We start from the raw sequence: 15,431 nt of genomic DNA, 5'->3' as shown, positions 1-15,431 counted from the left end.
GTGTGTGTGTGTGTGTGCGTGTGCGTGTGCGTGTGTGTGTGTGTGTGTGAGCGATATGAAAGGTGTAAAGTCAATGCCTGAGGTGTAGCATCTAAGAACTCAGATTATCTGTGGAGTTGTTATGGTTTTATAATTTCTGTTTTAGGTTTATTTAATATTATCTATCAATCCCAATTCTGATCTTAACTACATACCGGGATATTGTTGGAGAACACTGTCAACTTTAAATACGTGGAGAAGAGACAGAGAGCTTGCCGTGACTCATGGACATTTCTAAAGCTCTTTCCGGCTATGTTTGAACAGTGTGTTGGACAATACTTCCTCACAGGGAACCTGGGGATTTGCAGCTGTTTGATTCATATTAAAAAAATGTCTGTTTTAGAAAAATATTTTAACACTTCCATGATTTATTTACTTGGTTCAGGCATTCGATTTGTCTCTTAACTGTGTCAAAGTATTACCTTACACTGGGAGACTGGCTGACCTATGTTACATTCTACTTATTGACTAACATTTTGTCCAACAGTGAAATATTTCAACTATTACTTATAGGACTTAAGTGAAAATGCATAAATATTGCTAACATACCCAGCTCTCTGCAAACATGCTCAATGTTAGCATTGTAAACTGTAATGGATATATGTACACATGATAACACGCTAAAGCATTAAATGCTAAACATTTTTTATGCTAACTGCACATGACGTTAGCAAGCTAATGTCAGCATGTTACCAAACAAAGATTTCCAATATTTCATACTGACTGGAGGTAAGCTAACTATGAGCATTTTAAAATGCTTAACATTAGTATACCACACCAATTCAAAATGGTAAATGATAAATGTCAGCAATTTAGCATCAAATATAAGCTGAATGTTTAGGTGATATTAGCTTAGAATTAACCTTTCTAAAATGGCCACTGTAAATACTTTATATTTAGGTAAAAACATAGTTGTTCCTGAGTTGTTTTTGTCTTACAAGTGTGCAACATTTAGCCTTACCTCTTTTTTTGTACCACCTGACCATGTTGTTTCTTGGTGTGAAATGAACCAGCCAGCCTCTCGGCGGCTAGTTTGGTTGTAGACTTTTAGTCCGGATGCAAAACAGGTGCAATAACCATTCAAATTGTCTAAATCTATTAAGATGCTAACAAGTGTTAATCAGATCTGTAGTCGTGTGCCTATTTCAGAACAGCTTGAGTTGATTTCTCATGTTCTGTTTATTTAAATTAAAATGTAAAAAAAAAAATAGATCCCAAAAAGTTATTCTTGGATGCACCCCACTTATTAACATTCATTTTACCAATGGTGTTTCACAGTGAAATCTCTTTTCATATTTTGAGTAATCTATCTTTTTGTCTTGAAGCTCTCTGATTATGACTAACGTGTTTGGTGTTTCATGTCCGTTATCTTTTTTCTTGTCTCACTGCCTTCACTTTTCTTCACCTCCCTGACACAACACGCCTCATTTTCTCCTTTTATTTAATTTTTGTACTAAGGTACTGGCGGGGATGAATGTGCACCCAGCTGAGTTTGACGGCCTTAAGCAGGAGTACAACGTCAAAGGATACCCGACCTTCTGCTACTTTGAGTGAGTCGAGTCCTCTTATCCCTCTCACTAAAGGCTCAGCCCTCATTTTCAAGGCTTAGAACATCAAGTAGGGCCACTTCAAACGGAAAAGTGCAAACACCAACAGACATAGTGGTGAACTTACCACTTGCAATGGTGGCCCTTGAGGTTCAGAACTTGCTTCTACCAGGTAAAAACAAGAAAGTTTCTGAGAAGCTTTGGGATCCTCAAGTAATCCCTTTGAAAAAAGTAACCTCACAGGAGTGTGGTCAAGGATGTTGTATGCAGCTAGGTGCCACTGTCAGGTAGTGATGTAGACACACAGGTGGTTCTCTAGAGTTGGCTATTAATTTGAGCTGAAATTATTTAGTTTTCAGTAATGTTTTTCTACCAGAGCTCACTGCTTCAGTAACCACACTTTGCTAATGTAACTACTCCATTGAAAAGATTGGAGGGACTGCATTTTTTCATGCACTCTTGTTGCCTATTAAGGCCATTGTATGAAAAATATTAGATTATGGAGCTGGGGGAGGTGGATAATATTCAGAGATAAAACCTCTGAAAACACAAAATTTCAAAAAATTTCAGTTTACTGCTCAGCCCTAGTGTTGCATATACATAAATAACACAGTAGGGGATAAGTGTGTCTGACTGATAGACAGACACACACACACACACACACTCCGCACTATCCTCATATTTAGAGTGTTCTCAACTGTGTGCTGGTGCTTCATAGCTCCCCCTCTGTTCTCCACGTCTTACTCTTCCTGCTCCAGCTTTATCATCCCCATTTCCACATTAAACACTCTTATTCCAGTCTGGGCTTTTAATTAGACCGGGACTGATTAAGTGCCTCTGTGGTTAGTCAATGTGTGTGTGTGTGTTTGACCTCTTCCTGCATGTGTGTATATCTTTTGTGCGTGTGTGTGTGTGTGGGGGGGTATAACTGAGCTGGAGGCAGTCCGTTAGCTCAGAGCGCATTACTGTCAGCACGGGGCTAGCTAACGACCATCTGAGCCCATTGGCTTCAGTAATGAGCCGCTCACTGATAAACAGTAGCTTATCACTGCAGGGTAAGTCGGCATCAACACCACTGGAGTTATCTCGCCGTTGCACCCGCTGTAAGACCAAGTGTTCAAGGTCTTTTACCTTTTTTGTCCTGCAGATTAAGAAAGCTTACTACCCAAAACAGAAGCAACACCTCAACTTTCTATCAATAACAAACATGAAAGGGAAACTAGTTGAGCTTCTTTGTCCTTGCTGTGTCCTTTAACCAGGTAAAACATCCAAGACTGTCAGGCAAATTACATTTATTTGACATTTCGTTAACTTGATTTTTACCAAGTTTTGGTGTATTTTACAGCAGCAGAGATAAAGCAAGTAAATATAGAGGTCATAAATCTCACTGATTGAATTCCAAGCAGCTTCTCTCCTCCACAGTAGTCAGTTCCCTTAAAATGTAATTTTTAAGCTCAAAATCCAGTGTGTGTAATAATTTATCACCTTTAATATTGTCCGCTCCGTATCTCTGGAGCTGTAACTGCAATTGTTGCCACCCTTTGTGTTGAGAGCCAGAGCCAGTTACCATTGACACTGATCCTTCAGCCCCGGGCTTCTTAGCCTTCAGTTAGTCACAGCGAACAGCAGAGTAGATAAACTCATTCCTGTGAAGAAAATCTGCTAAAGTTTTGAATCTTTTCAGACTATGGATCTGAGGAGATGTTTCCAGCTCATTTAAAATGCATTACGACAAGTCAATGGCAGTTCTGATGAGCACTTTTAAGCTAACATACAAAATACACAGAGGAAAGAGTATCAATCATTTGTTGAACTTTTCATCAGAGCCATTTGTCAACTCCTTTTGGCTTTGAGCTGTTCTGCCTCTCAAAGGTCTAACCAAGCTCTTTTGTTTTAGAAACTGGGTTTTGTTATGTTTGCTATGATTGTGTTAAGGAAGCGTTTTTTTCCCCCCATCACACATGACCTGGATTACTCGGTTTATTTTTCCAGTGTATGTTCTGCAAGAAGTGAGGAGGAATCAAACCTCACTACTTTGAGGTCTGAGTTGAATTTGAGTTTCCTCAGTGTCAAATATCAATAACTGAAAGTTGTTACTGAAGATTCTTATCTTAGGCTTGCTTTTGAGGAAAAAAGCTCATTACATTGAGGAACTTCAATTGAGATGCATGTCTTATTTTGTTAAAATAACCATAAATGCCGTTTTATATAATGTAATAAATAATATTAGGCGGACAGCTTTTGCCCTCTCTGTCTAAACAATTGGTGCATTTTAAAAATGTTGGGGGCGAACATTTTAATTAATTTATAAAAATGCTGATTTTTGTGTTTTTGTGAAATGATACAGTATGGCATACACCACCTTTTGCCAGTAAATAAAAAACATACCGTTGCTATTAGTGGTGCATTTATATGTAACAGCGCTGTTTGTGTGAGTTTATGTTAAAGATGGAAACGGAAATTTATTAAAATAAAATTATGGCTTAATCTAGGATTACAATATTGACCGAAACTGGTAAATATATAAAAAAAATTACAAATCTGATCACATTTTTAGGGGCATTCTGGATTTTTGTTGCCCTTTATCACTCTGAATTTCTGACTGACTACTTCTATGTACAGGCAGTGACTATGTACTCAGTGGACAGATTTTTCAATGGTGTATTCCCTCTAAATAGAAAAATATATGTGACGTAAGGATACAGTGAAGTAAGATTTTACAAAAATGTTTTGTTTCAAATAAAAGATATCATACTGGCTGTGGTAAAACTCTTTAAACAGTACCAAACCATATGTGTGTCCATTGCTGACAGATGGTTTAGATGTCATCTTGTTCTTGTGCTCTGCGTTCTTTTAGGAAGGGGAAGTTCCTTTACCACTATGAAAACTACGGAGCTACAGCCAAGGATATGGCAGACTGGATGAAGAAGTAAGTATGGTGCTAATCACTTAACCCACCGAAGATGCATTTACACTTATTAAAGTGCAGACTTCAGATGTTTTAGCTGAAGAACTAAGAACAGAGCTTTCAAACTACATTTTGCCTTTTGTCTCCTACAATAAGTAAACAGCCTTTTATTTCTCACCGTAAATGTCTGGCATCAGTTTTTCCCTTCGCTGTGGTTTCATCACACCTTTTCTTGTCCCTCCTAACCCTCACTCACCTTACCAAGGTGTCATCAATTTACACCTGCTCTGTTCTTGACTCATTTTTCTTTCTCACCTTGCATCACCCACCCTGCCTGTGACCCGGTGTCTCCCACCATGGCTTGGCTCTCCTGCTTCCTTTTTCCCCTCCATCTCCCGTTTCCATCTGTGTTGAGGGCCTGGCTGGAAAGCCATGACTGTCCACAAGATTGCAAGAAGAGGTTACAGCAGCACTTTCACAACTATCACAGGAAACGGAGACAGACAGGAAAAGGCTGCATTCTAGCTACACTCTCTTTAGCTAAGAGGCATAACAACCCCCTCCCGGGTCCCAAGACTTTACTGCTTTATCCATTCTACTGATTTAGAGCCCAGCAGTATAATTTAGAAGTGGTGCCAAGCCTTGCAATCAGGCAATCAAGTTGACAGAATTGGTTGCCATGTTTCAAATTAAGGGATAATCTTGATAATAGTTACACCTCATATTTCAGTGAAAAAAGTGGTTGATAGTGACAGAGGTTAAACAGAGTAACAAACCCTCTCTCTTTTGTACAAAACAAACAATTTGAATGGATGGACTGACCTTCAGTTACATATAAATATCTTCTGTATGGTAAAAAGATGCAAGACTGGCCTACATGAGGAAAAGGGATTTTCTGGAAAGTCTAATTTGCTGCGTTTCTATTTTTTAGTCGTCGTGTCCATTGTGCTCTCTTTTTGTAGCACTCTCTACCTCAGATTTGTTCATCTCCTTCCCCCATTTATCACCCCTGCCTTGCCTCCCAAGTGTTGATTAAGTTTCTTATGTTCAGTTTCAGCAGCCGTTTTATTTTGCCAACATGAACAAGAGTTACTCTCGCGTCACGCTTTTCTTGCTTTTTGTACGTTTCACGTCAAAACATCTCTTGACATGCAGTTTATACCAATCCCCATGTTTCCTTTCCTACTCAAGATTCAAGGCAAATGTGGAAACAGAGGTAGAGGTAACAGAAGTGGTGGTTATCAAATCTGTCCTCTGCAGCAGTGTCACACAAATAATGGGGTAGCACACGGTTGGTTTTGTTGTACAGAGGAAGCCCAGGACAGAACTGCCAATGGTGTTGCAGCAGTGTTCCTACTAGTGATCTACATGCAGCACCCTAGTTGCACAATCTGTGTGTGTTTGTGCGTGTGTGTGTGTGTGTGTGTGTGTGTGTGTGTATGAGACTGTGATTTTGTGTGTGTGTGACTGTGATTTTGTGTGTGTGAGACTGTGATTTTGTGTCTGTGTGACTGTGATTTTGTGTCTGTGTGTGACCTGCATGCCCTTGTTTACATCTGTGTCCACTCATTCTTGGCATTGCAGCACTGTGCTCTGTCATCAAGGCGGGGCTGCTCTGGTCCAGATGTGTGTGCGTATGACATATTAGTTGGAGAGTGGACTACAGCGGTGTCTGATTTTTGCTCCATACAGATTGCACGCTTGAATGTCTCTTCTTTTTACAATGTCCCTCACTTCTGTTGCCCTTGTTGTATCCCCTTCCTGTTTTAGCCCTCTGCCCCCCCAGCCAAAGACCCCCGAGGTGCCGTGGACGGAGACAGACTCCCCAGTCTTCCACCTGACCGATGAGTCCTTTGACAGCTTCCTGGAAGAACATCCTGCAGCCCTGGTCATGTTCTATGCACCCTGTGAGTAAGAAAACAAGTTGAAAAAGAGCAGGGCTGCAACCAAATTATTTTGTTCATATTCAATCAATCCGTGATTTGATCCATATAATGTAATAAAAACCATAACAAGAACCCAGAGTTGATATCTTTAAATTGCTGTTTTTCTTTTCCGACAATCAGCCTCAAAACCCAAATGATATTAAAGTTACAATAAAACACAAAGTAAGGCTACGTTTACACGTGGGCGGCTATTTTCATAAACGGACATTTCCACCTATCCGGTTTAAAAAATAACATTGTGCACAGCTGTCAGTTTTCATAAAAGTGTTAATTTACACGTACCTGTGTATGTATGCTGTCAATGCCATCAAGAACATGCCAAACCTGTAGGTGGCAGTGTAAGGAGAAACTCAAGCCCATCAAATGACTTCCTCTCTCTCCTTCTCTCTGCCTCACTTCATCGGCTGCCTAAACCTCCGTTTGTCTCAGTTTAAATGCAAACGTGCAAACAAAGATTTCCATCATCTTTCAGAGGCAATTTCTCCGTTTACGTGTAAACGAAATACACAAGCAAAGAGGAACGTGTCCGTTTGTCAAAATAACCATGTACGTGTAAACAAGACCTAAACCGGCCCAGAAACTGAAACCAGCCAACATTAGGCATGTTTAAAGAGTAACTCATAATAATGAATTATTAATTAATTATCAAAGTGTTGCTGATTTATTTTCAGTACATTGAATAAAACATTATACAGCTAATCGTTTCTGCGCCAAAAAAAGAGGGAAACTACTGTGCCAGTTCTAGGTAGGGGCAGAATAAAATTGTAGAACTACTGGTAAAAAATCAATAATAGATTTGTTGGGGACAAATTTCAGCTGTGGATTAATACACATTTGATGATGTATGCATATACAGCAGCAGGACGCTGTACGTGGGATGGACTCAGAATTAACTACAAAGAAAGAAGCATGTCATTGTCATCCAGTACAATGGAGTGATGAGTTTTTAAGTTATTGGCGCTCTTTGCATAGATAAATAAGTTAATTGTTAGTTTTGATATTTCCATGGAATGTATTGACTAAAAAATTACCGAAAAAATATTACAAGCCTTGTCCTTTAGCAGCCCCCTTTTCACCATCAAAAATACATGGCAAGTCTTCAGAAAAGTCAATTGCAAAATATGTGCAGCCGCGTGTCAGAGGAGCTTCACATTCTTTCCTGCTGTGTAAAACATTGTTTTGCAGATCCTCTCAGGCAGAGCTGTTATTTAGTCACGCGGACACCATCACAGTTTCACTGTCATGCTCAAGTATTAACAGTCAGAGACTTGAAATGAAAAACAAACCAAAAGACAAGCTGGCAGCATTAGCTTTTTGTATGATACGATCGCAGACAAGCTCATCTTCCACAGCAGAATACTTCATTGTTACCATATGGTTGTACGTAGACCTGCTTGTTGTTTTTATTTACGCAGCCTACTCTTGTTACACAGAACTTTGTAAACAAGCCCAATTTCGTCAGTGGGTTAGATTTCTTTTCCAGTTCCAGATTGCTTTGCTTTGGTCCAGTTGTCCTCAGGCGTGCCGCATGTGAGGGAGTTGTCCAAATAGGATTTGGCATGTTGGTCGATGTGACCCATACTAGTGAAATCATGCAAATATATTCACGCATTAAAAAACACATTCTGAGTAGAACCGCTACCTGACACGATCTAAATCGTGTTGCAACCTTTTTGTGGACCTTTTGTTTATTTTCTTTTTTCTTTTCAACTAACTCTTTACTTCTGACTGCAGCACCATTTAGTATTCACCTCCCCTTCCTTTCTTCTTTTCTCTACCTGCATAACCGCTCCCTTTCCCTTCTGTGCTCATCCCTATCTCCCCGCTGTAAAAATACATGAATAAATAAGAAGACTTTTTTTTTTTTCCTCTAGCTTTCCCCATAATGATGATCCATTGTTTTCAAAATTCCATTACATTACACCGCTGTTGAGTTGTCATACCTCCAGATTGCCGGGAGCACTGCACTCAACCCAGAGGGCAAACACATTCTCCAGCTGTTGAAGTGATAAAAAGACATCCTAACACTCACACACTGCAGTGGGACCCGGCTTCAACCACCATCTCATTTTTCACTACTTAACACAAAAATATTTTTGCGCAAATATTTAAACTAACATCTGCCAATTGCCGATAAAACGTGTCATGACGTGGGCTTTCTGTTGACATGATCCGCTGAATAAAAAGAGCCAAATGACATAATTGTATTTATCAGGTCAGTCTGTTGGGAACGTAAAAAACACCATTATGCAAGACGCCCAGACTATGATAGACTGAGATGCTGCATGCAGCCACTTGGTCAGGAAGTATGTATGGTTTATTGTATTTTAATGTAAAATAAAACAGACTCCTGTCCTGCACTTGACTTCACCCTGCGGACAGCAGCCAGTCACCCACCCACTTAAATCAAGGGAAGTCATTTAAAACAAACTGCATCAGAGCTCTCTCTCTCTCTCTCTCTCTCTCTCTCTCTCTCTCTCTCTCTCTCTCTCTCTCTCTCTCTCTCACACACACACAAATATATGTGTACCTATCAAACACATTTTACACCGTGGCAAAAATATTTATTTCACACAATTACACCGCATATATATACCTCCTCTCTTTCTCGCATACATACATATACACACACACACACACACACACACACAGATATCTGCTTCAATGCAGATTCTTAATGGACCTGCTGTCAGAGTGAGATTAATGGTCTCCCGACCACCACCATCAGCTTGCAGTTCTGTCCGCCTCTCAGCGCAGCCTTTCTCACCGTCCTCTGAACAGCACTCAGCAGGGGTTGTTTGCGTGCAGCTCCTTACGGGGGCAAACCTCCAACTGAGTGCTCTGTTTAATAGAGTGAGCCTCATTATGTTTCCGGACCAAAACAAAAGTAACCCTCTGCCAATGTTGTTTAAAGAAAGCATAGCAAAACATTAAATACAGAATGTTGTTCCAGCAGATATGACTATAAATGACAATGTTTGAGTCCTAAATGTTTGTGTTCCGGGCTGCAGCTGGTGTATCAGGAAATTATTAGGTCTGAATGTTACATCTCCCATGACTGGCCACTTAGCAAGTTGTCACAGTTTACTGCTGCAGAAGACCCAGAGAAGATGTCCTGAGAACATAGCATGTAGCAGTTTTTATTACAGTTACAGTGGCGCATGGTCAGTTTGTTCGTTCTTGATTCTGAGCTCTTGCCTATAGCCTGAATCAGCAATATGTCAGCATGTTTCCTCTCCGTACGCGCGCGCACACGCACGCACACGCTACCCCTGCCCCTCATGCACCACTTGTTCTGAATGTTGAGCTGGGCTGATGCAGAGCACAGGACATACATTTGGTTTTCTCTCTTACTCATCAGTTTAAAGGGTCAGACAAAGTCCTTTAGTCACTCTATTTGTCGGTAGGCCTCAACACAATCTGATGATCACACACCACAGTGACTCAGTTGAAAGAGAAGCAGCTTTTTTTCCCCACAAGGCATATTGCGTTTGATTTATAGCCTGTGCCAGCTCTGCATTGTATATTGAAGAAAGGAATTCCTGAACTGTTTTGACAAGGGCAATTTACCGGGTCTGGAAATGAACCAAGAAGTGTACCAAATTTGTTTCTGGATTCTGTGCACCACAGTGCTACAGGCACATAAAACACACCATTTATCTCTGATCAAACAAGACAAAAACATCTCTTACATTGTGTGAGACAAATATTGTTAACTCATTTTAGATCAGTTTACTCCCTGCTCATGCAATATTAAACATACCTCCACACCAAAAAGGTAGTGTATTCATCATGCTCATAGCTCAAACAGATTGGTTGAAAAGACGATTTGCAAAGACATGCACCCAACCCACCACTATCTCCAGATAATACATCTGTCCAGAGCAAAGACACCAGTAATGCTGTCCTGCTTCTTCATTAATTTACAAAAAGTTACAATATTTGGCTAATGGTGAATTTGTGTTTTTTTGCACTTAACTTTTTGATATCAATTAACGTCCATTACATTCAAGAGTTGCTACAAAGCTAATTAAGACTATCAGCTCCACACAACTCTCTCTGTATTTCTCAGTATGTCTATGTTCAGAAGATTGGGTCATCCGGCGACAGAAACTCGAGTGGAGATATTTACCTCTTCTGAAGAGTCATCATGTTTTTTAATCATCAGAGATTAATGCTGTGCATAATAATGAAACATAGTCGGAACATTAATTTGATTATTTTATGAAATCTACCCAAGGAATATATTGATAAAGTAAAAATGTTACCATCAATAAAAAATATTGCCGTAGAATTAGGTCATGATACAGCAGGTTATTTCTGCAAAAATATTAACGATGTAATAAAATACTGACGAAAATTTCTATTTCTAAATTTCTAAGAATTTTAAAGTATGTATTGCTTTAATATGTCTGTGGTTGAGGCATAGTAGACTGCAGGAGATCCTTTAGTCACTGTGGCAATATATTTGTCCATGTTTTTGAGTGCGGTCTTGAAAAGTATGATATTTATGGTCTGAGTTTGAAGCCTTGCTTTTAAATTATTTTGGATTGCCATCATATCTGTAATCAAACATAACAGAAATTATTTTCCACGGTCTGCTTTCCTTTTTTTATGCTTTCATACATAGCTTCTATATTGTTGTAGTTTGTTGTAGAGCTGAGTCTTTTTTAGATCAGATCATATACATTTTTAGGGATGCACTTTTTTGATGGCCAAACATTGGCATCAGCAGATATTTGCCTTGTTGACTGCAATCAGCCTATCTGCAAATAAGACAATAGATGGCATACTTGGCTACTGATTCAGAAAACAAACCACAGGCTTGACTCAACTCTGACACTCTGGCATGGCATAAGATCGCAACAGGTGCCATATACACATGTGTTTTTTTTCACATAAGTATTACACTTATACACCGTTAGCAAGACATGTTTCCTCGCAGATGCCCTATTTCCAAAATTGAAACCGCACTTGAATATGGGGGAAATCTCTTCCTTGTTTCTAGCACACATAATACTATTGTTACTTTCATAATCTTTCACATTAAACATTATATTGGTATTATCATGGACGATATGATATGGCACACCCCTAGTTGTGAATTATACCATATTATACCATACCATATGGTATAATTATATTATAATTATACCATACCATATGTCCCGCTCTACCCACACCTCCACGAGTTTGTTTCCCCTCTGTCTCTCCCCCCTCCCCTTTGTCCTCTTTTTGCTCTTTCTTTCACTACTGTACTCATCACTCACTCACACCCAGCTCTAAACCTCAAGGTTTGCCTCTAACATGCTCACTCAAACATAAACCCACACCCATGCCTGGAAGTGACATGTAGTAAGTAATCAGACATGACTTAACTCTCCTGGTAAACATGAGAAACTCTTGTCATCTCATTTACAGTTTCACCTTCTGCATGCCAGCAGTAAACCCACTGACAAACCAGGGTGAAACAGTGAAACACCAGAGAATAACAGCTGCTAACACATGGATTCAACTAGACAGCTCAAGGACGTAATGTTCAAAGATTACATCATTAGGCTGTTAGTTTTATGGAAGTCATTTCTTCTGGAATATACAGTTAATTTTTGTTCTGCACAATTGAAAGGGGATTCCTTCATCTGTCTCGTGTACTCTTATGTGACCATTGTAGACGCAGACAGATATAATCAGCTGATGACTTTTTCAGTACACACATGTTTTTAAAGCATGCATTTCCATGTATTTCATTTTTCTTTCTTCACGATTTAAATGTCTTTGCTGTATTTGTATATTTGTATTATTAAGTTTACTGTTTAAAATGTGTATATGTATGTTGTTTTATAGTACTTTACTTATTTGATAGTAAACTTCAGCAGTGCATATATCTTTGTCCCAACATTTTAATATGTAGTTTTTAGGGATTATTACCAGAAATCTGTGTTGAGATTTGAGTTATTAATAAGAAAATTACTGTTATATATTACTTTTTTTTAGTTTCAGAAACCCATCATCAGTTTGGGCTTTAATGTGTGATTTGAATCCTTCAGGGTGTGGACACTGCAAGAAGATGAAGCCAGAGTATGATGAAGCTGCTGAAATACTTAACAAGGGCACAGACGTAAGTTTCATGACCTCCGCTTGTGCAGCATGCTTATCTGCATGTTTGCGTGCGTGCGTGGGTGCGTGCGTGCGTGCGTGCGTGCGTGCGTGCGTGCGTGTATGTGTGTTCATATCTAACACTTTGATAGACATATAGAATGACACAGGTGCATTGAGGCCTCATTACCAGATACTAATAATCCCTCTTCTTGGCCTGAATGCTTTTGGCGGTTGCCGCCCACATGCCGTTCGGTCTGTCCTGCAGCCCATCTCTCCGTATGCTTCTGGTTAGTCGGGGGTGTGCCTCGCCTCTCCTCTCCGCTATTCTGTCCTCTGTGGTAATCTAACACTCCCCAGCCAGGGGAAGGGCCTATAAACCTCCAGCCTTGTGACTGGAGCAATTATCTCATCCAAGAGCGTTCCCCCTGGCCTGACGCTTGGACCTTCTCCTTGTGGCGCTCTGCCCAGCACTGGAGGTCAATGGGAAAAGCCTGGACATTATCTAATATGGATGTACTGGAGCCTCTTTCACCCTGAGCCCTTAAGACCAAGCATAGCATTAATTGTTCACCTCCTTTCTTCTAGTGTTACTAATGCTGCGCTTTTAGGGTATATACACACATCATGTGTACTCGCCAACCAGGTTGAACTTTTGGTTGTTTGTAAAGTAGTTCATGCTAATTGGTGTCATGTAACAGGTTAGTCTAAAGGACCTTTATTGGTCTTGTTGGACAGATCATACTATGGTTAGTATTATTTTACCCCAGTTGTCTTGAAGCTTGTTATTGTTATTTCTCCACAGAGTCCGGGTGTGTTGGCAGCAGTGGACTCCACAGTGCACAAGGCTGTGGGGGATCGCTTCAAGATTTCCGGCTTCCCAACTGTTAAGTATTTTGAGAAAGGTGAGGACAAGTACACGCTGCCACATCTCCGAAGCAAAGACAAGCTCATCGAGTTCATGCACAAGTGAGTCACACACACTTAACAAGCACCTAGATCACTTTTTAACTTTTGTCCAGCAAACGCGGCCTGTGCAAAGTTAACACCTTTAGACACTGATTCAAACTCATGTACATTGCAGTAATTTAGTCTTAAACATTTTAGTCGCGTCCTTCCAGTGTAACAGATTTATCTTTGGAAAGGGCCATTTGAAATGTAATGGGCCTGTGATGACATCAGTCCAGCTGTTGCAATTAAAGACTCCATAAAGGCAAAGTCTGTGACCAGAGGTCAACGGACATCAATTTACAAATATAGGGCTGAAGACTCACATTGTTGTATTATATAATTTGTCTTCACACGTTAACGTTTTACTATTTCGGAAACAGGAAGGTAAATACAACATATGCGTCCTCCATTTCTCTATATACACTACTTTTACTACTTACAAAAACCTAAAGCAGTGTTTTCCCTCCTTTTATACATAATAAATCATTTTCTTTCATGTCTGCAGTCCCCAGGCACCTCCACCACCAGAACAGTCTTGGGAAGACAAGCCGTCCAGCATCAGCCATCTTGGATCAGATGACTTCCGAGAGGCCCTGAAGAAGAAAAAACATGCTCTGGTCATGTTCTACGCTCCCTGTAAGAGCTTACATTAAATGTTATAACACCTAAAAGGCTGTAATGTAGTAGGCACAAGACATTTTTATCAGATGGTTAAGTTTAATAAATTTAAAGGACAACATACATTAATCAACATTTCTGTAGATGTGCCTGTTTTAGCCAGTCGGCTAATTTTCAACCGTAGTCCTTTGGCAAGATGATTTTAAACCATGGCAGGAAGAAGCCGCAAAAATAATGTTAATACAGGTTAAAATATACACATAGTATTCAAAAGACCCCATACATACAACTAGATCATAATTCTAAGCTATTTTTTTTTCTTTTTAGTATTCCATGCGTACATCAACAGTAGCTTCACTCAATATAAGAAGCCAAGCAAGCATAAGGACACGTTCATGCAACTCCAACACCAGTCAGCCGTGCAAAGCAGTAGCAAGCAGTAACTAATGTATCAAATAAACTATATCACTCTCTCATGAGGAAGGCACAGACTAATAAGATAGTATAATAGTTCAAATACAAATAATTTTTTCATACATACCCAGGCAGTGCGGAGGAGTCTATGTTTGACACATTGTAAGACATCAAACATGTTAGCAACAGATCAGCAGTGATAACAACAATATAAAATTACCTGGGGTTTAAAAATGATCACAAATCTGATATCCCAAGACCGGGCCTCGAGACTTTGCGTGAAATTTTGGTAGGAGGTGCAGTTTCTTATTTTATTTGTTTAGATTTTTCCAACTAAGGATGGCATATTTGTCAAGGATGTTACAATGGTGATAAGTATTTTGTTTTCTGTCTAACACTTTAAGGGCCTGTTTATATACAGAGAGAACAGGCATAAGAGTTTTATTATTAGCTTGCATCCAGCTTGTCATGCACTATAGTAGATGGGAGATGATCATTGAATTTATGATGCGCTTGTAAGGCAGCTTCTTATATGCCTAAAATTTGCAAGGCATATAAGACAAATACTGTATGTGAAGTTGTTGCAACAATCACAGCCCTGCTCTGTTGGACTTGGTATGATCATATCCTGGGTTTAAATCAATGCGCTTACGTAACTGCCCGCCAAGCTCTTCATCACGTCAGTATATAAACCCCACCTAAGCCTCGGGGAGACTAAGGAATGATTCACACGACTGAGAATAGATTTGTTCAATTTAAAAAAAGAGAACAAAACACTGTGCCACATCATTTCAGCATTCCTGAAAGACATGAAAGTTGTAAAGTGTAATTTTATACTGAAGTCCTTCCAGAGACTTAGGGGACTGTTTTTCCAACATTGAATTCCTCTGGTCTCTAATTGGACACATCTGA

The 15,431-nt window shown here is 39.7% G+C and overlaps 1 protein-coding gene across 1 annotated transcript in view; it reads left to right on the top strand.

The window, feature by feature from the left end:
- The window catches only part of pdia5 (protein disulfide isomerase family A, member 5), a 50,218-nt gene that overhangs the window by 21,887 nt on the left and 12,900 nt on the right, over positions 1 to 15,431 (top strand). Inside the window, exons 9-14 of the mRNA XM_034884993.1 lie at positions 1,498 to 1,589; positions 4,444 to 4,515; positions 6,265 to 6,401; positions 12,488 to 12,558; positions 13,342 to 13,505; positions 13,993 to 14,123. Of these exons, the coding sequence (XP_034740884.1) occupies positions 1,498 to 1,589; positions 4,444 to 4,515; positions 6,265 to 6,401; positions 12,488 to 12,558; positions 13,342 to 13,505; positions 13,993 to 14,123 (667 nt within the window). The remainder of the gene's footprint in view (positions 1 to 1,497; positions 1,590 to 4,443; positions 4,516 to 6,264; positions 6,402 to 12,487; positions 12,559 to 13,341; positions 13,506 to 13,992; positions 14,124 to 15,431) is intronic.

The sequence above is a fragment of the Etheostoma cragini genome, chromosome 11 (genome assembly GCF_013103735.1).
Source record: "Etheostoma cragini isolate CJK2018 chromosome 11, CSU_Ecrag_1.0, whole genome shotgun sequence".
Taxonomy (NCBI): Eukaryota; Metazoa; Chordata; class Actinopteri; order Perciformes; family Percidae; genus Etheostoma; species Etheostoma cragini.
The sequence above is the reverse complement of the archived record's forward strand: the minus strand, read 5'-3'. Positions and strand labels throughout refer to the sequence as shown.